Source organism: Myodes glareolus, chromosome 9, assembly GCF_982192425.1.
Source record: "Myodes glareolus chromosome 9, mMyoGla1.1, whole genome shotgun sequence".
Classification (NCBI taxonomy): domain Eukaryota; kingdom Metazoa; phylum Chordata; class Mammalia; order Rodentia; family Cricetidae; genus Myodes; species Myodes glareolus.
In genome coordinates this window covers 54,457,880-54,479,133 of record NC_142034.1, presented here as the reverse complement: position 1 = coordinate 54,479,133, position 21,254 = coordinate 54,457,880, and the positions used below count along the sequence as shown (strand labels likewise).

General features: G+C 51.5%; 2 protein-coding genes across 6 annotated transcripts; one reads left to right on the top strand and one right to left on the bottom strand.

Annotated features, from left to right (window-relative positions):
- Window positions 1-169: 169 nt before the first annotated feature.
- On the top strand, window positions 170-20,452 carry Zbtb4 (zinc finger and BTB domain containing 4). Of its 5 annotated transcripts, none has more exons than XM_048448413.3 (4): window positions 170-367; window positions 13,928-13,994; window positions 14,406-15,439; window positions 16,026-20,452. In XM_048448413.3, exons 3-4 carry the CDS (start codon window positions 14,415-14,417, stop codon window positions 17,962-17,964), a joined length of 2,964 nt encoding a protein of 987 aa, XP_048304370.3. In that variant the 5' UTR covers window positions 170-367; window positions 13,928-13,994; window positions 14,406-14,414; the 3' UTR covers window positions 17,965-20,452. The 5 variants fall into 5 exon arrangements, with proteins under 5 accessions (XP_048304370.3, XP_048304369.3, XP_048304367.3 ...); XM_048448412.3 differs by lacking the exon at window positions 170-367 and adding an exon at window positions 1,883-2,015; XM_048448410.3 differs by lacking the exon at window positions 170-367 and adding an exon at window positions 2,037-2,176.
- On the bottom strand, window positions 1,185-2,738 carry Slc35g6 (solute carrier family 35 member G6). Its single transcript, XM_048448416.3, has 2 exons — window positions 2,638-2,738; window positions 1,185-2,204 (listed from the first exon to the last, which is right to left on the bottom strand). Exons 1-2 carry the CDS (start codon window positions 2,692-2,694, stop codon window positions 1,185-1,187), a joined length of 1,077 nt encoding a protein of 358 aa, XP_048304373.1. The 5' UTR covers window positions 2,695-2,738.
- Window positions 20,453-21,254: the final 802 nt, after the last annotated feature.

Sequence of the window (21,254 nt, the reverse complement as noted above, 5' to 3'; positions counted from 1 at the left end):
CCACCTTTGCTCGGCTTGGGAGTACAGGTTCCTTTGCAGCCGAAGTGCCTCATTAATGTCGCCCCCCACACACCTGGGAAATGGTTTGTTCGACGCGTCGGTACTGAAGGCGGAGCCTGTCGAGGCCTCCGGAGTGTGTTCCGGAGAGGGGAGGGAGGGAGAGACGGGCCGGCCCTCGGTCATGAATATTCAGTTTTTCTCTGGTCTTATGCACAAGACAAACAAGATGGCGAGTCCAAGCGTTTGGAAGCTGATACTTGTCGTGAGGCCTCCTGGGGTGGGGTGGCACCTCCTGTCCTCTAATGGAGAGCTGTATGGAGCCCTGGCCTTGGATCTCCAGCTGGAAAGCTAAAGGCCTGTTCTGGAAGTAAGGATGGCTAGTACCCGAGAGCCGCAGATCACGCGACCGCGTCTGTCCGAGAAAAGCAGATTAGTGGCGGGGCAGAAAACGAAAATCCTGGGGAGTTTGAGGTCAAGGAATATGAGCTTTTAGGAAATTCTCCTCCTTTCAGAAATAAGGAGGCGGCTGATGGTCTCAAGGAGTCTCCAATAAGGGCATGTTTCCACACTCTCCAGTGCTGAGACATACCAACTGCACGGCCACAGTGATCCACGTTTGATGTCAGTGTTACGTCACCACCCAGACAGGGAGCCCTAGGGAAAAGGAACCCTCCCCTCCCCCAGAGCCGTGGCTGGCTGTTTGCCTGACAACCTGCGCACTTCATTCCTAACGCTCTTTCCTGTTTGTGGGATTATTCACCATGGACCACTACCAGGCGTCCCTTGGATCTGAGACCTCACTACTTAACTGTGTTCTTATCCCTTGACCCCAGCCTAAATTCCATGCCCTGCTGGCTTCCTGTCCCTCAGGTGTTCCCTCTCCATCGAGTCCCAAGTCACCCTTGAATCACAGGACATCCCTTTCGGTTTTTGTTTTTACATTTTTATTGTGTGTGAGCATACCACAGCGCGCCTGTGGAAAGGATCATTTGTAGAAGTCGGCTCTCTTCTTCTCCCACGAGCGGGAACTTGTCAGGCTTCCTAGCGCTAGCCTGTGCCTGCTGAGCCATCTCCCTGACTCCACACCAATTCTTTTGGACATGTTTGTTGTTCCATGATTTTTATTCCGGTCTCTCCTTCTATTTGCCCCTGTCCCACCCTCCCCCAGGCTCTCAAGTCTGACTTCACTCCTCCATCTGCCCATCCTTCTCACAGCTGAGGTTCTGGACAGTGATAATGGCAATGCTACCCAACACAACCCCCGCTCCCATGATGTCAGAAGGTGTCACGGTCTCATAGAGCACATAGTACTGCAACATCAGGGCCACCACCACTTCAGAATGCAGGACAGCACATACCAGGGCAGGGTGGGCCTTGGTGACTGCATAGCTCACACACACAAACGAAACCAACGCAAGGAGCCCCACTGCCACCACGCAGCTCCAGCTCAGAGGGTCTTGGGGTAGCACAGGTGTCTGTAGCACAAAGAGGCCTGGTACAGAGACCACTAACCCCACTAGGCCGAATAGGAAGGCCACTGTTGGTAGGCAGGAGGGGAAGTGTAGAGAGCGGTAAACCTGTAGCCCTAGTGACAGTGCCAGACCTCCCAGGAAAGCCAGTACGTAGCCCAGGGCTGTGTAGAGGCCTGTAGTCCCCTCTTGCAGTGTGCCTAGTCCAGGTCCCACAATGATGATTAGTCCAAGGGTGCTGCCGAACAGGCCACACCAGGCGTAGCCATTGAGGCCTTGGCTCTCCAGGCAGAGTGCTAGGAGGGCAGAGCACACGGTGGAAGAGCCTTTGCGAACAGTGACTGCGTTGCCGGCAGGCACCACCTGCACTGCGCTGTAAGCACATCCGATGCTGAGGACGTTGAGCATGGCGTGAAGGAAGGCCCGAACCCGGACATCAGGAGGTCCTAGCAGCGGATCACCACGAAACTTAAGTAACAAGGCAATGGGGAGGTGGAAGAGGCATCGAAAGATGAGCAGCTCCAACGAGGGCAAGTGGGAGGTCTGGTAAGCCATACGGGAGAACGGGCCCACGAAGCCAGCAGACAGACCTCCACCTAGCAGGGCCACAAACAGGCCCTTGGTGGCATCAGAGGGCCCGCAGCGATGGTGAGGGTTCGAGAGGAAGCTGACTGGAGTGGAGGGCGGTGATGGCTGGGTGAAGTCAGGTAAGTTGAAATAGGGATGGCTGGCATCCTGTTAGGAAGAAAGGAGCTTGGACATGAGGGCAACCACAGCCTGGGCAACTTGGGGTGAGGTGAATGCCAGGTTGAGATCGTGGACCCTTCAAGATAGTAGAGGAGCTCATAGGAGCTAGAAAGGGCCTAAAGATGGATGAGGTGGTACAATGTGGGCCTTGAGCATCTAAAGCAGGAAGCAGGGGTGAAAAGTCTTGCAGCATCATGTCTCTCTGGGAGCATCATGTTCCTGGGAGGAAAACAGAGGACCCAGAGATACTCTGTTCATATGAGCAAAGGGAGTTAGCTGCAAATGTTATGTATCCATATGATGTCACAGGCTCCCTGGACTTCTGGGTTTATCATTATGGATTTCACTTGTAGGCGTCTCCAGGACCACTGGGAAGTTTAGAGGAGAATGCTGACCGTTGCCCCTTTGTCCCGATACTCACCGTCTCTTTTCGGACTTCCTCCTCTCCTCCTGGGGTCCCCTTCAGAGCTCCAGCCATTGTGACTTGGCTGGAGTGGGGGTAAGGTTCTTCCCTGGAACCTTCCTGAGTGGGTGGGGAGGGACTATTTTTTCATAAATTCCAACTCTGGTCTGTTGTTACTGTTTATTTTGTGGGCTGGTTTGTGGTTTTGGTTTGGAGTGAGTTTTGGGGGTAAAGGGAAAAGAGACAAGCTCTTTCTGTAGGCCAGGCTGTTCTGGAATTCACTGTGCTGTTCGGGCAGATCGCAGGTGTGTACCACTATCCCAGGCTTGTTTCCTTTGTTGCTATGACTCCAAGTTCATTCCCATTCTCTCTCTCTCCTTCCTTCCTTCTCTTTCTCTCTCTCTCTCAGTTCTGTAATAAAACTGCTTTTGGTTTATGTTTTGCCTCATTTTATAAGGGTTGTATTTCTTTTTTGTTTCTGTATGTGTGTGTTCATGTCCATACATGATATATAGAGGGTGACATTAGGTATTTTTCTTCAGGTTCTGTCTACCTCTCAATTTTTTTTTTTAAAACAGGGTCTCTTTGTTGACCAAAACTTTCCTAGTAGATTAGGCTGACTGGACAGAAAACCCCAGGGATCCACGTGCCTCCATCTCCCCCACTTCGTGATTTTGAGCATTGCATGCTTGGCTTCTCTCTCTCTCTCTCTTGTTCTGGTGTATTTGTGCAGGCCATAAGCGAGTGTGGGCACAGGTGTGACAGTGAGCATGCAGAGGTCAAAGAACAGCTCAGGTGTCTTTCCTTACCTTCCGCCTAGTCTGAGTCTTGCTGTGTGCTTCAGCAAATGTCAGAATTGCTGACCTGAGAGCTCCTGGGGATCCTACCGACTCTGCCTTCCATGTCATCATTGGAGGAGAGCTGGGTTTATAAAAGCGAATACTATGTCTGGCTTTATGTGGGCCTTATAGATTTAAACTCTGAGCAATCTTCACAGCTTTTTTTCTTGAGTCCAGGTCTTCATTTCATGTTTATTTGATAGCACTTTACCAGGTGAGCTCTCTCCCCAGCTCTCTTTTGTTTCTTTATATTATTGTTGTTGTTGTTTTGGAACAGGTTTCTTTGTGTAACTTTGGCTATCCTGGAACTCATTCTGTAGACCAGGCTGGCCTTGAACTCACAAAGATTCACCTGCCTCTGCCTCTGGAGTGCAAGTATTAAAGGCATGCACCACCACCGCCTGGCCTTTATGCCTGTTTTTTTAGTTTTTATTTTGTGTGCGTGGGTGTTTTGCCCACATGTATATCTGTGTACCATATGTGTGTTTGGTGCCCTTGGAGGTCAGAAAAGGGGGCCATATCCCTTGAAATGAATTACAGATGTTTGTAAGCTGCCATGTGAGTTCTGAGAGTTGGACCTGGACAAGCAGTCAGTGCTCTTAACCACTGAACCATCTTTATAGTCTCAGTTTATTTTTTGAAAAAAGTTAATGTGTGGGCAAGTGTGATGGCCCATACCTCAAATCCCAGTATTTGGGGAGCAGAAGAAGAGCTTTGTGAGTTTCAGGCTAGCCTGATCTACAGAGTGATAGAATGAATTCCAGGCCAGCCAGAGCTACACAGTGAGACCTTCTGTGTGTGTAGGGTCGTGCATGTGAGTGCACAGTGTGAACCATCTCTCCAGACCCAAGCTGTGTTTTATTTTTAACTGTGTGTGAGTGCATCAGTGTAACAGGATGTGCATGAATGCGGGTGCCTGCAGAGGCCAGAGACATCCTATCCCCTGGAGCTGGAGTTACAGGAGAGTGTGAATGGCCTGACTTATGACTTAGACGTTGCGAATCGAACTCTTGGATCATCTGCAAGAGCACTACCTTCTCTTAACCTGAGTGACTTGGAATTTGCTAGAGCTTGAGCTTGCAGTGTTCTTCCTGTCTCTGCTACCTTAATACCTGAGCCACTATGTTCCACAGGGAGAATTTTGAGAGTTTGTGCCTCTATCTCCTGATGTTGTTTTTTGTTTTTGTTTAGGGTGGGTTTTTTAAATTATTTTATTTATTTATTTATTTATTTATTTTTGAGATGGGGCTCTCACTATGTAGCCCTGGCTTACCCGGAACTTGCTGCTTAGACCAGGTTGGCCTCCAGCTCACAAAGATCTGTCTGCCTCTGCCTCCTAGTAGCATCATGCCAGACCTCTCCAGAGTTTTAAATTTTGCGACACCAGGGAGGAGTCCACAGGATTGTCCCACTGACAGTTCAGGAATGTTTTTTGTGTATATTGTATTATGCTTCTTATGTTTCTTATGCTTACGGTGTGCAGCTAGTGCAGGAGACCCACACCAAGACCTGCGTTTATATGCAAGGATCCAGGAGTGGGTATTTCCACTGGTTAAGATCAAATTCCAAGCTCTGTGTTTATCTGCACTAGTGATCATTCATGTAAGGCCCCCATTATGCCACATTAGGGCCTTCCTTTCCTGTGGGTCTGATGAAAGTCTATAGGCATTCCTAAAGGGGTGCCCCAGGGCTATAATCCTCTGAGGATGCTGACTTGATCTATAGGTTCCACTGGGCCCAATTGTGAGTCTACCGTGTTGTATGTCTGCGACCCAGGAGAACATGTGTGGTGTGTGTGACTGTGGTGAGCAAATGTGCACACGCAGCAAGCTCTAGGCAATGTGCGCCCCTGAGTGAAGAATGTGCAGAGGGAAGGGCGGGCGTGGGGGTGAGTCCCTTCCCAGGGAGTGAGTGGTCGAGGGCAGTACAGCCTGGCCACCTCCCTGGCAAGGTGTCCACCCAGGTCGTTTGTTTCCCTGTATGGGATCCACCGGGCCAAGGCCATCGGACACCAGAGCCCAGGGTCGGTGTCGGCTGCGCTGCGCTGGCTTCCTCTCGGCAGCAGCAGCGGCGCTGGGGGGGGGACTGTTTCCGGGGGTGGGGGTGGGGGGAGGACCGGGGCGAGGGGGGGGAGCCGATGATGTCAGTGGCGGCGGCGGCGGCGGCGGGGCTGGGCCGGGGCCGGGCGCTGGGGGGGGCCGGGGCAGGAGCTGGAGCCGGAGCTGGAGGAGGGCGAAACCCGAGTGGCCGGGGGCGGCCACGGTGATGAGCCCGGCCTGGCGGACGCGGCGCCATCGCAGTCAGGTTGGCCCCGGGGCGAACCAGGCAGGGTTAGGGCGGACGGGAGCCAACTACCTTGGCCCCCTCTCTCCGCTGCCCGGCGCCGCGGGGGCCCGGGCCGCGCCCCACAATCGCTCCCCTTCCAGGTTGATCTAGGGTCGCAGGGGTCGGGGGCTGGAATAGGCCCCGCCCCCGGGCGCGCACGGCGCTGGGGAGCGACTTAAGGGCGCCCGGGTATGGCGTCCAGCGAGCCGCGGCTGGGGGGCTTGGTCTCCTGAGACCATGGAGAGGGTCTCAATCACTTCACTTAGGAAGGGTTAAATTCTGCAGCCCAATGTCCCCCTCCCTCTGTGGGACAGGTTGGGGGTGGGGTGGGGCGGGTGTGATCCCGGGCAAGCGCTGCCAGCTTCTGGAAGAGCGATGGCGTAGGAGCCAGGCAGAGAGGGGGAGGGGTGGCCCTCTAGGCGCCCCAGAGTTGGGGTGTGCAGCGTGCGCAGTGTGAGCAGGGGCCCGGAACCGCCGCGCCGTCGGGGCCGTCTTGTTGCTGTGAGTCTTGGAGATTATGCCTCCTACAGTACTGTGGGGCAAGGAAAACTGCTCCTCCTGGGCACCACCGTTTGCTAGTCTGATACCGAGGGGTCTGTTAGGGCCCTCCCTGATACACAGAGATAGAAAGCCAGCAGGGGTACTCATTGGTACAGAATTACAAGATTTGGCCCTGTAGCTTTAGGTGACAGATACCTTGAGTGTGGTGTCTGGGTTTGTGTGTGTACTTTTGCCAGCATGTGTTTTCTTCTACATAAGTCTTGTGTTGCACATGTGAATGTTTATGAATGTTTGTTTTCTGTATGTAGTGTGTGTGTGTGTGTGCGCGCGCGCTTGTTAAGGGGGGGCACCAGAATGCAGGGTGCATGTACCCATTTGAAGAGTGCAGTTGTGGACCTTTGAATCAGAAAGCATCATGCCCGAGTTCCATTTCTGTAGTCCTACTGAGGCGTGGTCCAGTTGTGGAGAGGACAGAGGGTGGATGGATCTGTGTGTTTGTGATGGGCAAGTTCCATGGGGGCTGCATGTCTGGAACTCAGGTCTACTCATCGGCAGGAGCATGAGAAACTGAAGCCTGTGGTCCACTGGCACGGGTGCGAGGGACTCCGGTGGGACATGCAAGATGTGTTTATGGGATGATGGGCGGCCAAGCAAAGGGAAGGTTGCGTGTTTGCAACATTCTCCACGGGATTCTTTGTGACGTTGTTTGTGGGAGCCTGTCTGGGCTGTTGGGCTGGGAGTCGAGCTGGTCAGAAAACACTTGGGAGGAGAGGTGTCGTGACAAGGGCAATGTGGGTCTCAGACCCAGGAGACCAGTGGAAAGCTTCAAGTGCGTGCCTACCTTCTGTGTGCTTCAGTGACGGGTGAAAGGCTGCCCAGGAGATGTTATGGGAAGGTTGGGAGATAAAGGTTAGCCAGAGCAAGAGCAGCAGGCATGGGTGTTGTTGGGTGACACTGTTCTTCTTTTGTATGGTCTGTGTGTTTGCCCCTCACCCAGCATGCCAGGGCCATAGAGAGGAAAGTCCTGGCGCCTACAAGGGAAGTGAGTTTAGACAGAGTGGCTCCTTGGCCATGTTTATGTAAAGGCCGGGTGTGACTTTTGTCACTAAAATGGAAAAAAGGATCATGAAGTTTTTAGTCTCCTCCGCCTGATCTGCCCTCTCCCTCTCTCTACCCCCTTGCGGGTATTTGTGACGCACGTGGGGCCCTGCTATGTGATAGTGGAAGGGCTTTGGACAGAATTTGCTCGCTAGACAGATTCTTTGGAACAGGTTTCCCTAACCTCTTGGGCCTGGTCCTGTGCAGGTGGGAGATACACTTGTATGCTCGCTCCGTTTATGTACAATACTGTGCACTGTGTCTACAGTAGGGGAGTGGAGGGCTTTAAGGCTATATCCTCTGTAACGGGTGGATGGGGCTGGCTGCCCATGGGGCCTGTAGGACAAGTGTGAAACAGGAGCCCTACACTGGAACTGAAGTGTTCTGGACCTCTACAACTTCCTCACGGGGACATTCCGAGTGTCCTGTTCCACATCTACACGATGGGACTAATGACCTGCCCTACAAACCTTCCCGCAACATATGGAAAATAGACCCGATATATAGCAATAGAGTAGAGACTGTTCCTGTGTCAGCCCCATCAGCCCTGCTGCTGCAGAGAATCCCCTGCTCCCAGGTTCACTAGTAACAGTAGCCGTAAACAGTTGGTTTGCCCTAACTGTGCAAGCACTGGTCCCAGGCTTTTATGTACCATCACTCATCCGTTCCTCACTCTGGCACCCTGACTGCCTCGCTGAAACCCAGAGAAGTTAAGTACTTTCCCCGAGTCACCTGGGTAGTGAGATGCCATGAGGCTCCAGATCTTGTCTCTTGACTCCTGTCCTCTGTGCTTCCTGGATCACTCAGCATGCATGTGCCTGCACACACACCAGTTTGTGTAGAGCATGTTCGCTTTTTTTTTTTTTTTTTGAGACAGGGTCGTATACGCTTTAGCCAAAACTAGCCTCTAATTTTTGGCAATCTTCTTGCCTCAACTTCTTGAATACTGGGATTACAGGCTTGAGTTATAACACCTGGCTTACCAATACATTTTTTTATTTTTTAAAGATTTATTTATTTATTTTACGTGTTTGAATATTTTGCTTGTACACCACGTGTGTGCCTGGTACCTTAGGAGGTCAGAAGATAGTGTTGGTTGGATCTTCTGCAGCTGTGGTTATGTATGATTGTGAGCCACCATATATATGGATGCTAGGATTTGAACCTGGGTCCTCTTCAAGAACAAGTGTTCTTAACTGCTGAGCTCTCTCTCCAGCCCTTTACCAGTCTATTTTTGAAGACCTGTGTTCATAGACTGTGTTCTCAAGAGTCCCAGCCCAGGGTGTAAGACTCTGAGTATCTGTGACTTTGTTTTGTGGGTGTTGACCGTGGGGCACTGGATGTTGATTAATCAGTAAGAGGATTGTTCTTGTCTTGTGAGTCAGAAAGGGCAAAAGAGACGATGGATTTTAGTTCAGTCTTAACAGATTGGAGGGATGTTGGGAAGAGGTCAAGGAAAGGGCATTAAGTGTGTGTGTGTGTTTCATGCACTTGAATGTGCCCAGTGCACATGTGGAGGCCAGGGCAAGACCTGGTTGTCTTCCTCTATTGACCTCTGCCTCATTGGTTTGAGAAAGATCTGACATTGACCCAGAATTTGCCATTTTGCCTAGCTGACCAGCCAGTGAACTCTCAACCTGTCTTTGCCCTCTTGTGCTGTTGTGACAGTGTAGGGTTATTCCCCAACGTTTTATATTGGTGCTGAGGATTTGAACTCAAGTGCTCTTACTCACAGAACTGTCTCCTCAGCCCTGATTGTTTCAGTTATATGTATTTTTTTCTATTTGCACACATGCCACAGTGTACATGTAGATAGGGTTCAGAGGGCAGCTTGCAAGAGTTGGTTCTCCCCTTGTACCGTGTGGGTCCTGGGGACTCAGATTTGCAGACATCGCCTAAACCCTTTGAGATATCTTGCTCTAGCTTTTGTGTTTTTGAGGTACTGTCTCAAAATATAGCCCAGGGTGGCCTTGAACTCTCTGCAGTCCTTCTGAGTACTGGAATTACAGGCATGTGCTACCAGACCCAGCTTCCAAGGACCATTTTCAGCCCAGGAGTTACACTAGACTGCAGTTAGTGCAAAGGACTCTCAATGGAAGAGGTAAACCTACAGGCAAGTAGATATCGTGTAGTCCACTGCCTTGATCCACGCTAGTGTTAACGGCTTGAACTAGTTTGGCAGCCGGAGGGACTTGAGAAGGCTTGCAAGCCATTCCCATGCAGTTTCAGCCGGACTTGGTGACTGCTGGATTTGGAAGCAAGGGAAAGGGTGGAGTCAGATATGACACAGTTAACACTTAGCACGTGAGAGTTTGTGTGGTGGTTTATGTAACCAGCTGGCCTGCTATAGGCTCTTTGGGGCAGGACCCAGCTGTATGGCAGAGGGAAAGATTCAGCATCTGGGATCATCCAAGCCTAGATTCAAATTTTGGCTGTTACTAACAATCTATGTGACCTTGAACAAGGTTTATCCTCTCTGAGTTTCCTTTTCTGTAAAACTGGGAGAATATAAATACCTACTATGGCCTATTGTGACTGGCTGTGAGGATATAATTAAATGTGACGATGTACATAAAACCTCTAGAAAACTGAATCTCTCAAATGCCAAGGTATGGTCATCACCCCAGCTCCAAAGATGACTTCTTTTTTGAGAGCAGACACTCCAGGAAGAAAAATTTTACTTGTTTTAGAAATGTTTCATTATACAGCCCAAACTAATTTCAAATCCATGCTCTTTTGGACCCAACCTCCAGAGTGCTGAGGTTAAAGCCCTGTGCCACCAACCCAAATTCTGCCATTCTATCAAAATCCTGTCTTTATGGCATCTCCTGTCATCATTCTGGACGGGGTGGGACCCAAGGCTATGCTCGGGAGGTATCCTATCATTGTGGTGTACCTTTAACCTCTAGATTTTTTTTTGACATCTCATTATGCACTAGGCACTGTTCTAAGTACAAAATACTTGAGCAAGCAGCACAGTAAAAATTCCCCACCCTGCTCTCCTTGGAGCCCACATTCTAGAGATAAATGAAGAGTGTGTTTTACTAGTGACATGCGGGGAAGTACAGTTGGGTAGGAAGACGTGAGGTTTCAGAAAGAGGGAAGGGGTCAAGGAAGACCCCAAACCAGGTGGCTTGAGTCAAAGCTTAAAGGCCATAGAATAGTGAGATACAAGGCGATCTGGAGAACAGAGGAGGAAGCGTCCTGGTGTGTGTGCTCAGTGGCACTCTGAGGCCATTCAGTCAGTTAGGAGTAGAGAAATGGAGGTCAGTGATAGAGGGCTTCGCTAGCATGCCCAAGGCCTTGGGTTCCATGACCAGTAACACACACACACACACACACACACACACACACACACACACACACACACACGTGTGTGCGTGCGCAGAGGACAAACAAACAAGACTTTAAAACCACAGAACCACCAAACCCATCTTTTCAAAATTATATTTATTTATTTAATGTGTGTGGGTATTTTACCTGCATGCATGTCTACTATCATGTACCAGTCTGCTGCCTGTGGAGGCCAGAAGAAGACACGAGATCCCCTGGAACTGTAGGTATGGACTGTTAGGAGCGACCATGTGGGTGCTGGGAATTGAAACTGGGTCCTCTGGAAGAGTAGTGCTCTTAACTGTTGAGCCATCTCTCCAGCCTACCACCAAATTCATCTTGAAGAGCAAATTCTGCCTTTGTTTTCTTTTTTTTTTTTTTGAAGATTTATCTATTATGTATACAGTGTTCTGCCTGCATATATGCCTGTATGCCAGAAGGTTACAGATGGTTGTGAGCCACCATGTGGGTGCTGGGAATTAAACTCAGGTCCTCTGGAAGAGCAGTCAGTGCTCTTAACTTCTGAGATATCTCTCCAACCCTGCCTTTTTTTTTTCTTCATCATTTTTCCCCATTCTCCAGGACTAAGTTCCAATGCAAGGTACAGTCATCCCTCGGTAACCATGAGAGATTGCTTCCAGAGTGCCCCATGGGTATTGAAATCCTTAGGTGTTAAAGTTGCTTATATAAAATATAAAATAACGTATTTCTATAATCCCAGCACTGGGTACAATCAGGAAGGGTTCAAGACCATCCTTGATCACTTCAAGGTTTGAGTTACATAAGACCCTGTCTCAAAATAAACAAAATGGCATAGTAATTGCATCTGAATTACATACGTCCTCCCATTTACTCTCTTGTCTCTTACAATGTTTACTATCACACACATTCCACATGAATAGTTTTGGGAGTGTTTGTTTTATTTTACTTTGTTTGTTTGCTTTGATTCAGAGTTCTCCTATGTGGTTCTGCTGGCCTGATATTTGGATATGTAGATCAGGCTGGCAATGAGCTTGCTGTGGTCCTTTTGCTTCTCCTTCCCAGTGCTGGGCTTACAAGCATGTTCCACCACACCTGTTTAAATAGTTGTTCTGTTGTGCTGTGTAGAAACTAATCAGAAGAGAATAAAGTCTGTGTGTGTTCAGTAGAGGAGCAGCACTTTGGAATAGCGTCGATCCCTGTTTGGTTGAGCCTACCAGTGAGGAGCTCATTTTACCTTTACCCCCTGCACAGTGGGAACTAGTTATCACCCTCTCCATACAGACAAGGACACTGATATAAAGGTTGTCAAATTTTCAGGATCACGTAGCTAGTGCTGCCATCTCCCACCACCCCTTTGAGGGCACTGGCCAGTGAGGAGTCAGTTGAATTGGTCTGAGCTCCAGGATCAGGTAACCACATGGGTACATTCCCTGACCTGTAGGTGAGTTTTGCAGTGGTTAAAATGAGATGGTGTGCATAGCATATTTTGCTATACGTTGCCCATAAGTAAATGGCACTCCAAAGCGTGTAGTGATAATGATTTTGGATGACAGTTAAGGGCCAGGCCAGTTTTGGGTCTGTGCAATTCTAAGAAGCACCAACAGGCTCTGTCTCACACCATGGCAATCCACACATGGGTGCATACCTGCCAGCACCTGTCTTGTGACGTGGTGTGGCGGGGGTTGGGAGGGCAGGCCTGGCTGGTCTCAGAGGTGAATGGGGACCGGAACCAAACTGACTTTGCTCATCTTTACATGGCTTCCTAGAAGAAGGAGTCACCTAATTTTCACAGAAGTTCTAAGTAGGCTGGCTATGTTCTGTGGGGTCTAACATCCTTCATTGCACTGTTCTAAAGTCACTGGAGGCATTGAAGCCAGACTTCATAGGGTCCGATCCCAGGCTAACTACTAACTGCCTGGCCAGCCTTGAGCAAGCTTCCTAGCATGCCTGAACCCCTACCATCTTAAAGTGGAAAAGCCCACCTCACGTGATGAGGAATATGAAATAGTGCAAACACAGTGCTGAGGCCATCACAGAGGGAATAGAGACATGCAGTGCAGACAGCAGATGAGGTGGGCTCTGTCCCCAAGCTCTCGCCATAGCCACAGTGCCGCAACAAACGGGACAACACTTGGGCTCTTGTTCTGTGCCTGGCGCCGTGGTTACAATGTTGGACTATTGTCTGGTTTGCCACCTTCCTCCTTCTTGCCTGGAACAGCTGTCAGACCCATCTCTTAGGGAACATGACGTGAGGTATAACCTTCAGCCTAGATACTATGGGCAATCAATGAGAAAGGAACATTTTAGGGGTGATGAGAATTAGATGAAGAGCTTTTGATATGGGACACAGGATATGTTTGACCCATGACATGTGGGAGGAGCCAGAACTTCCTGGCTGCATTGAGGGTGGATGAGGAGGACCCAGGCAGTCTCTGCTGTTGTTACCAGACAGAAACGTGCCTGACTCTGGAACTCAGACCCTCAACGGAAAATGGGGACCTAAGACTTGCAGTGCCCAGCACTGCTGTGAAACGCTCACTTGTGGTTGTCATACCTCACAATGACCCTCTCAGCAAGAGGTGAAGTAGGGACCCCCAGCTCTAAAGATCCACAAGCCAAAGGTCTCAGAGTAAGGAGCAGGACCTAAAGCCCCTCACCCTTGGTATGGTTACCTTTCTGGTGTCTGCTAGGGACTAGAGCAAGCAGGCACATATGTGTGTCAGGGGTCAGCTGGTACTTGGGCTAGAAAGCCCCCACTAAGATTCTGGGTCTGCAGCGTACAGAGGAGGCACACTCCTGATGGGAAGATCTCATCAGGCTAGGCCAGTGGACTAATAGGGGAATGAACTCAATTTTGATGTGTAAATAAGCCCACTGTGATTTTTAAAAAAATGCAAATCTTTGATTTCTTTAAGGCTCAAGATTGGGCCAAAGGGATTAGAGTCCTCTGTGAGGCGGTCAGAGCCTGTGGGGTTGAACCGTGCCCTGTGGAGGTGCACTGGGGATAATGCAGATTGTCTTTCTCAGGGCCAGCAGAGCAAGGCTCAGCGATAATCTGTGACCTCCTTGGTCTGATTGGATTTGTCCAGATAGCCTGACAGGTTCCTGGGCAGGATCAGGTCTTCAGAGCAGCCTCTGTGTCTGTGACTTTGAAGTACTGATGCCCACATCCTGGATAGTCTTGTGAGGACCTGTTCTTGATTTCTGACACAATTTCTGTTTCTCTGCAGAAGGAAAAGGCCAGGCTGAAGGAACTTGCTGAGCCACTGCTCTGCTCCATGTTGGCTATGTTCTCAGGTGAGAGGGTGCTGGGTGGGGGGGACGACTACATCTAGGAAAAAGTAGGCCTAAAGTAGGAGGCCAACAAGGCAGCCATTTTGTCCAGTACTGAAAAATGGCTAGGTGTGGCAAGCCTCCCCTTCTACTGCTTACTGTGAGTCTGGAAGTCATGACCACTTGACCGTCACTATGACCTGAGGTATCCCTGGCCTCTTCTGGCCCAGATGTTAGACATACTGGTTTTGGACATTGGTTTGATTCTGGGTGGCTTAGTGTTAACCATGACTTCTGTGACCTGAGGTATTCGCCTCCCAGCAGATTCTGACCAGCCTCTAACTGTCCTCCATTCTTCTCCCTAGCCTCCGAGGCTCCTGACCTCAGCTCAGTCAGCCTCTGAGACTCTCCTTGGCCTCTCTTCCCCACATCTAGGCTGGCACCATGCCACCCCCTGCAGAGGTGACGGATCCGTCCCATGCCCCTGCTGTCCTGCATCAGCTCAATGAGCAGCGGCTCCGTGGCCTCTTCTGTGATGTCACCCTCATAGCTGGAGACACCAAGTTCCCTGCTCACCGCAGCGTCCTGGCTGCCTCTAGTCCCTTCTTCCGAGAAGCCCTACTAGCTTCAGCTCCACTGCCCCTCCCACCGGTCACTGGTGGCTCAGCTCCCAGCCCTGCAACCACCGCAGCTGCCTCTTCCTCCTCTTCCTCCTCTCCCCCTCCAGCCTCTACTCACTCTTCAACCCCTCCGCGGGTCCTAGAGCTGCCCGGGGTCCCGGCAGCTGCCTTTTCTGATGTCCTCAACTTCATCTATAGTGCCCGGCTTGCACTCCCTGGTGGGGGAGGGGATGGGGCAGCTGTGGCCGAGATTGGAGCTCTGGGGCGGCGACTGGGTATTTCCCGCCTACAGGGCCTGGGGGAAGGAGGCGATACGTGGGTACCTCCTGCTCCCCTGGCCTCCTCACAGCCTGAAGAGGACGGTTTAGGGCCAGGACCTAGAGCAGATGGCCAGTGGGAGGGTGACAAAGCTGAGGCCCAGGCTCTGGACTCACAGCCCTCCTTGTCCCGGAGGCCCTTTCCCTGCCCTCGATGTGGAAAAAGCTTCATCCATCCCAAGCGGCTGCAGACACACGAGGCCCAGTGTCGACGGGGGTCCAACACTCGAGGGTCTGCAGGTCTAGGAGCTGGGGCCCCTGGCCCCGGGGGGCCTGCAGGAGTGGATGCCTCAACCCTGCCACCACCAGTGGGCTTCAGAGATGGCCCTGAGCATGTGGTGAAAGTGGTGGGCGGCCATGTGCTCTATGTGTGTGCGGCCTGCGAGCGTTCCTACGTGACCCTGTCCAGCCTGAAACGGCACAGCAATGTCCATTCATGGCGGAGGAAGTACCCCTGCCGCTACTGTGAGAAGGTGTTTGCCCTGGCTGAGTACCGCACCAAGCACGAGGTGTGGCACACCGGGGAGCGCAGGTGAGTGGCCTCAGGTGGACAGGGAGGGGCGGGCAGAGTGTGGGGTCTAGAAAGCCATCTATCCACACTGGGATCTGTTCTTGTCCTGGTCCCAGCTTGCTGCACCACTTACCTCCTTCCAACCGCAGTTCCTTCACCTGATGCCAGCATCTTGCCTGCTCATCCAGGCTTGTGCTGTGGGCAAAGCTAGGATGGAAAGGGAAGTTTGCCCTCACAGGAGAGGACTATGGGAGTACAGGCCTGCCTACTGGGACTTAGAACAACACCTGATTTTCCCCTAGCATGCTCATTCTGTCGTTTGACCACAGAAGGCATCTTGAAGGCTAAAATATGTGACTACCCCCATTTCACAGCAGAACAGCTGAGGCTGAGAGTTGGAGCTAGCCAGAGGCAGGGTGCTGAGCTTGGCCTGGTTCTGCTCCAGAGGCTGCAGGGTCAGCAAGCAGCAGGAAGAAAGGAGGAGCAAGCTGCTGGGGGAGTTAGAAGCTTGAGGGCTGCAGGTGACGGGGCAAGATGAGGCCCTGTCTTCAGGGCCTCTAACTCAAGTGGCTCTGTTCCTGCCCTATTCCCTGCTGTCCTGGCCCAGGTACCAGTGCATCTTCTGCTGGGAAACCTTTGTCACCTATTATAACCTGAAGACCCACCAGCGAGCCTTCCATGGCATTAGCCCCGGCCTCCTAGCCAGTGAGAAGACACCCAATGGAGGCTACAAGCCCAAGCTTAATACCCTCAAGCTGTACCGCCTGCTCCCCATGCGGGCAGCCAAGCGGCCATACAAGACCTACAGTCAGGGAGCCCCTGAGGCCCCTCCTTCTCCAAGCCTCCACACACCGATCCCTGCAGCAATGCCAGCCAGCTCCCCACTCCTACCCCCACCTGCCCCAGAGCCTGGCCCTCCCCCCTCTGTCATCACCTTTGCTCATCCAGCTCCCTCTGTCATTGTCCATGGGAGCAGTAGCAGTGGTGGAGCCGGGGGTGGGCCAGCCATCACAGGAGGGTCCCAAGCTGCCTCAGTCATCACTTATACGACTCCCCCAAGACCCCCCAAGAAACGAGAGTACCCACCTCCTCCCCCTGAGCCTGCAGCAACACCCACCAGCCCAGCCTCTAGCGCCACCAGCCCAGCCACAGCTGCAGGGCCAGCCTCAGCCACAGAGGAGGCCAAGGGCCGGAATCTGCGGGCTGGGAGGACTCTGACCTACACAGCCAAACCTGTGGGTGGGGTTAGTGGGAGTGGGGGTTCCCCCACAGGAACAGGCCGAGGCTCCTCTCAGCTTCAGGCTCCACCTCCACTGTGTCAGATCACTGTGCGAATTGGGGAGGAAGCCATTGTCAAGCGTCGCATCTCAGAAACTGACCTGCGTCCTGGAGAGCTGAGTGGAGAAGATGTAGAGGAGAGTGAGGAAGAGGATGATGATAATGAGGAGGAGGAGGACCAGGAGGAATCCAAGGCTGGAGGGGAAGATCAGCTCTGGAGGCCCTACTATTCATACAAGCCTAAGCGCAAGGCTGGCGCTACTGTCAGTGGCCTCAGCGGGGTCAGCGGACTACCCCGAGGAGGACGAAGACCACCACGCTGGAGGCAGAAGCTGGAACGAAGGGCCTGGGAGGAGACCCCATCAGTGGAGGGCCCAGGAGGACAGGGACGTGGTGAACGTAGGCACCGTTGCGGGGACTGTACCCAGACCTTTGCCACCCTGAGGAAGCTGAGGAAGCACCAGGAAGCCCACAGTGGAGGCTCCCACGGCTCCAGGACTGGGAGGAGGTCTTCCACCCGATTCACCTGCCCCCACTGTGCCAAGGTGTGCAAGACGGCAGCTGCCCTGAACCGACATGGGCAGAGACATGCTGTGGAGAGGCCTGGGGGCACTCCCACACCTGTCATTGCCTACTCCAAAGGCAGTGTTGGCACCAGGCCCACTGAGATCAAGGAGGAGGCCCCCCAAGAGATGCAAGTGTCTTCCTCAAGTGGGGAGGCTGGCAGTGGCAGTGCTGCTGCTGCTGAAGCCCCTGAAACTGCCTCGCTCCAAGACCCTGTCATCTCTGGGGGTGAGGAGCCCCCAGTAGCTGGTGGGGGCAACTATGTGTACCCACCTGTGCAGGAATTTCCCCTGGCCCTGATAGGAGGCAGCCGGGAGCCCTGTGGTGGCAGAGGAAAATCTGGGAATGAGGGGCCAGTGGGAGCTTCCGAGGGAGACCGGGTGGAGGGGCTGGGGACTGCCAAAGTCACCTTCTACCCTGAACCGTACCCACTTGTCTATGGCCCCCAGCTCCTTGCTGCCTACCCTTACAACTTCAGCAACTTGGCTGCTCTCCCAGTTGCTCTCAACATGGTCCTACCTGATGAGAAGGGTGGTGGGGCCCTTCCCTTCCTGCCAGGGGTCTTTGGCTACGCAGTGAATCCTCAGGCAGCACCCCTTACTCCACCAACTCCACCTCCCCCAACTCTTCCTCTGCCAGTTCCCCCTAAGGGAATAGGGGAACCAGCAGTGGTTGAGAGAACCCAAAAGGGAGATGTGGGGTGAGCACTAAGGCCAGATCCCCTTTCACCAGATGCCACCCTCCCCGAGCCCCCCACCACTATCAGCTCCCTGGCTTCCCTGCCCCCTTGGGAGCCCCATAACACTCTAGTGCAGGGATTTGGGGGCCCCTGGAGCTCAGGAGTCAGGCTGCTTTGTGTGATTGTAGTCTCCCCACCCCCTGAAAAGGGATTTTTGGTGGTTCCCCTCTCAGTATTTTCCAGGGAATGGCCCCTGTGAGGGGAAGAGCCAGCTCCCATCCCTTCTCCAGCCCTTGGGGCAACTGAGCAATATACTTATCTGAATCTCTACTTACAGCCCCCACCAGCTCTGAATGTCTAACCTGCTCCCCTGATTTGTAAACCTGGGGAAGCTCACCTAATGATGCCTGCTGTTCTGAAGCTCTCTCTAAGCCCTTCCCCTATGCTTCCTAGCACATTCCATTCTTTGTGGCCCAGGGCCTGGACCAGACCATTGTGATATCCACCCACCAGCCTGGAAGCATGGCTTTGGATTCCGTTCTTCCCAAGGGTGGGTTTCTCTGTCCTTGTTTCTTTCATATTACGATGCCATGCTTCCTTGGCTTCCATGCCTTTGGATCTTCCATATTCCTTCCTGTGCTCCTAGACTTTGGAGATGGCCTAACCCAATCCAAGTCAGAAGGAGGTAGGAGGTGTTCTACAGCTGAGCACTTTTTCAGAACAGGACAGGGAAATCTTGGGCCCTACCTTTACCCCCAAGTCCAGTGACTCCAGATTCTTCCAAGACGAAAGAGGTGAATAGATCATATCTCTTCTGGCCTATATACATGGCTTCTTTGGGGCTAAACCAAGTTTGAGCACCATGTCTGAAGCACTCCATGTAGGATGAAGAGACTGCTTTCTCCCTGCCAGCCCTCACTATAGTTTCTTCTAGATTAGACCAAATAGCCAGAAAACCGGTGGGGGGTTGATGTGTGAGTAAACCCAGGGTTCGCACACAACCCCCCACCCTTGCCTCTACCTTATCTCGTTGTCTGGTGTCACTGTCCTCGCCAGCCACTCCGGATGGTTTGAGGGAGCCATCCTTCTCTTCTGGTGGGCTTTGGGGTATCCCCACCAACTATGCCTCCAAAATAGCACCTTATACCCCATCTCTGACTCAGTTCCCCACACCCAAAGATCCCAGCCTAGGGATGGGGTGCAGGGATTTTAAATAGTCCCTAATCCCTAATTTGCACTAGTTAACCCTGGTCAGGGGTCCTTATGTTTCCTTCCAGTGGGGAAGATAAAGAAATGTTTGTTCCTAATTCTTGTGGAAAATGGGGCCTCCCTAATGTGTGATTACCCACCTCACCTCTCCCCCCCCCCAAAAAAAAAACAGCTCACAAAGGGAGAGCCAGTTGAGGGGAGCAACTTTGATGTGGGAATTAGAGGAGCATGACTTTTAAAAAGAGAAAGACTGTTTTAATCAAAATGACAGCCTTTCTGTCAGCTACTGTTTTCTGGGGCCAAGATGGCTGCCCTCTGACCTACTGTGGAGAGGGCAAGATCATGGCTTTGGAGGGAGATCAGTTTGGAAAGGCCAGGAGCATCTTCCTGCCCCTTCCTAACCTCCCAGTACATAGGAAGGGGGAGGTTTTGGACAGGCTTCCTGAATGTTAATCCTGGAGGGGCCGCTCCAGTCCTCCTCTGTCTCTTTGCACTTTTCTTGGTCTTGGCCACAGCCTGAGTGAAGAATTTCCTACTGAATGTACCAAGTTCCAGTTTTTAAGGGGGAAAAAGTTTCAAACAGGGAAAAATGGGGGAAAAAAAGAAAAAAATCACTAAAAATTCCCATAAATCTTGTTTCAGGCACTTTAGAAAAACTGCTAAAAAATACATAATAAAGAATACCTATATATATCTACACACAAATTATATATATAAATATATCTATATATACAGCAGAACCACAAGAGAGACTGAGGAAGGCCAGAAGGCAGGGGCAGCTATGACAACAGTCTCCTGTCCCCTTCAGCTGTACTCCTCTGAGGAAGTCGGGAGAGTAGAAGGGGTGAAAATGGACTGTGGAATTTGAATTTCAGAATAGATCAAAATTCCAAAACCACGCACCTTTTGGAAGAATCGAGATTGTACGTGTTTATTTTGTTTTTTAATATGGGTAAGGAGAATAGCTCCCAGAATTTGGCAACAAAGTTATGGCAAAGCAGAAACTTAAAAATATGTATTTGAGCTGGAAAGTTTCAATATGTGAGTTTCAGGTATTGGAAATTTGCGATTTTGTCATCTGAAAATGATCAAGTCTTGTCAAAGTGTGCCCTCTTTCCCCATGTTCCCTGGGAAGAGGGCAACAGAGTGAGAAGGCCACTGGTTCTGTACCACAGCACGCAAGATTTAGAATTCTAGCTCTGTACGTAGTGAGGACCCAGATTTAGAGAAACTGACCAATATTTATCTCCAGATTTGTGTGTGTTTCCAATTCTCTAGGCAAATAAACCAACAAGACAAATGAACTATGCTTCCAGTGGGATGCCAGGTGCGATTATTTGTGTGGCTGATGGGTCTGGGGGCAGGAATCTGCTTTCCTTGCTCTACAGGGATCCTGAGACCTGTAACCTAGTCTCCCTCCCAGGACAGATGTCTAGCAATTGAGTTGATGTGAGGCTTGTCAACTCCAGGTGCTTCACTGTAATTGTATAGCCGCTAGACTCTGGCTCACTTTGATCTGACCTCCAGGTAGAGACATTAATTCAGGAGCTGGGATGTCGCTCAATCAGTTGAGAGCTTGCCTAGCATGCAGGAAACCCTGGGTTTGTTTCTCAGTCCAACATGATGGCGCGCACCTCTAATACAAGCACTTGGGAGGTGAACGCAAGAGGATCAGAAGTTCAGGGCCATCCTCAGCTACTCACAGAGTTCCAGGCTAGCCTAGGCTTCACAGACCACTTTCTCAAAATTGCAGTGCTGCCTCCTTTAAAAACATCCTCAAGGAGTACAAGTGCTAGACTAGACTTCTGAGTCCAGCATAACCTTTGCCTTAAACCAGACCCTATTCTTTTTCTAGTTTGAAGGTACACGGGGGCAGAAACTGTAGCGTGGCCATCAGAGCCCTTCTTCCACTAGTGTCCTCATTGGCTTCGTTCTGCCTGCTGTGTGTTCCTCCCGTGTTGTGCAGGGGTGGTTGGGAACATGAGGAAGGCTGGTAGGGTAGATGGGAGCTTCGAGGAATTCTGGCGAGAGCTCCCTGGCCAGAGTGGACAGTCACTGAGAAGCCCTAGCAGGTTGCTGCCAACAGCAGCTGCAGGTATAGTGTCG

Excerpts from the sequence above, each read along its gene's own strand:
- Zbtb4 (XM_048448413.3), top strand. The coding sequence starts at position 14,415 with ATGCCACCCCCTGCAGAGGTGACGGATCCGTCCCATGCCCCTGCTGTC. Across the intron at positions 15,440-16,025 it reads TGGCACACCGGGGAGCGCAG|GTACCAGTGCATCTTCTGCT; the intron begins GTGAGTGGCCTC and ends GTCCTGGCCCAG.
- Slc35g6 (XM_048448416.3), bottom strand. The coding sequence starts at position 2,694 with ATGGCTGGAGCTCTGAAGGGGACCCCAGGAGGAGAGGAGGAAGTCCGA. Across the intron at positions 2,205-2,637 it reads AGGAAGTCCGAAAAGAGACG|GATGCCAGCCATCCCTATTT; the intron begins GTGAGTATCGGG and ends TCTTCCTAACAG.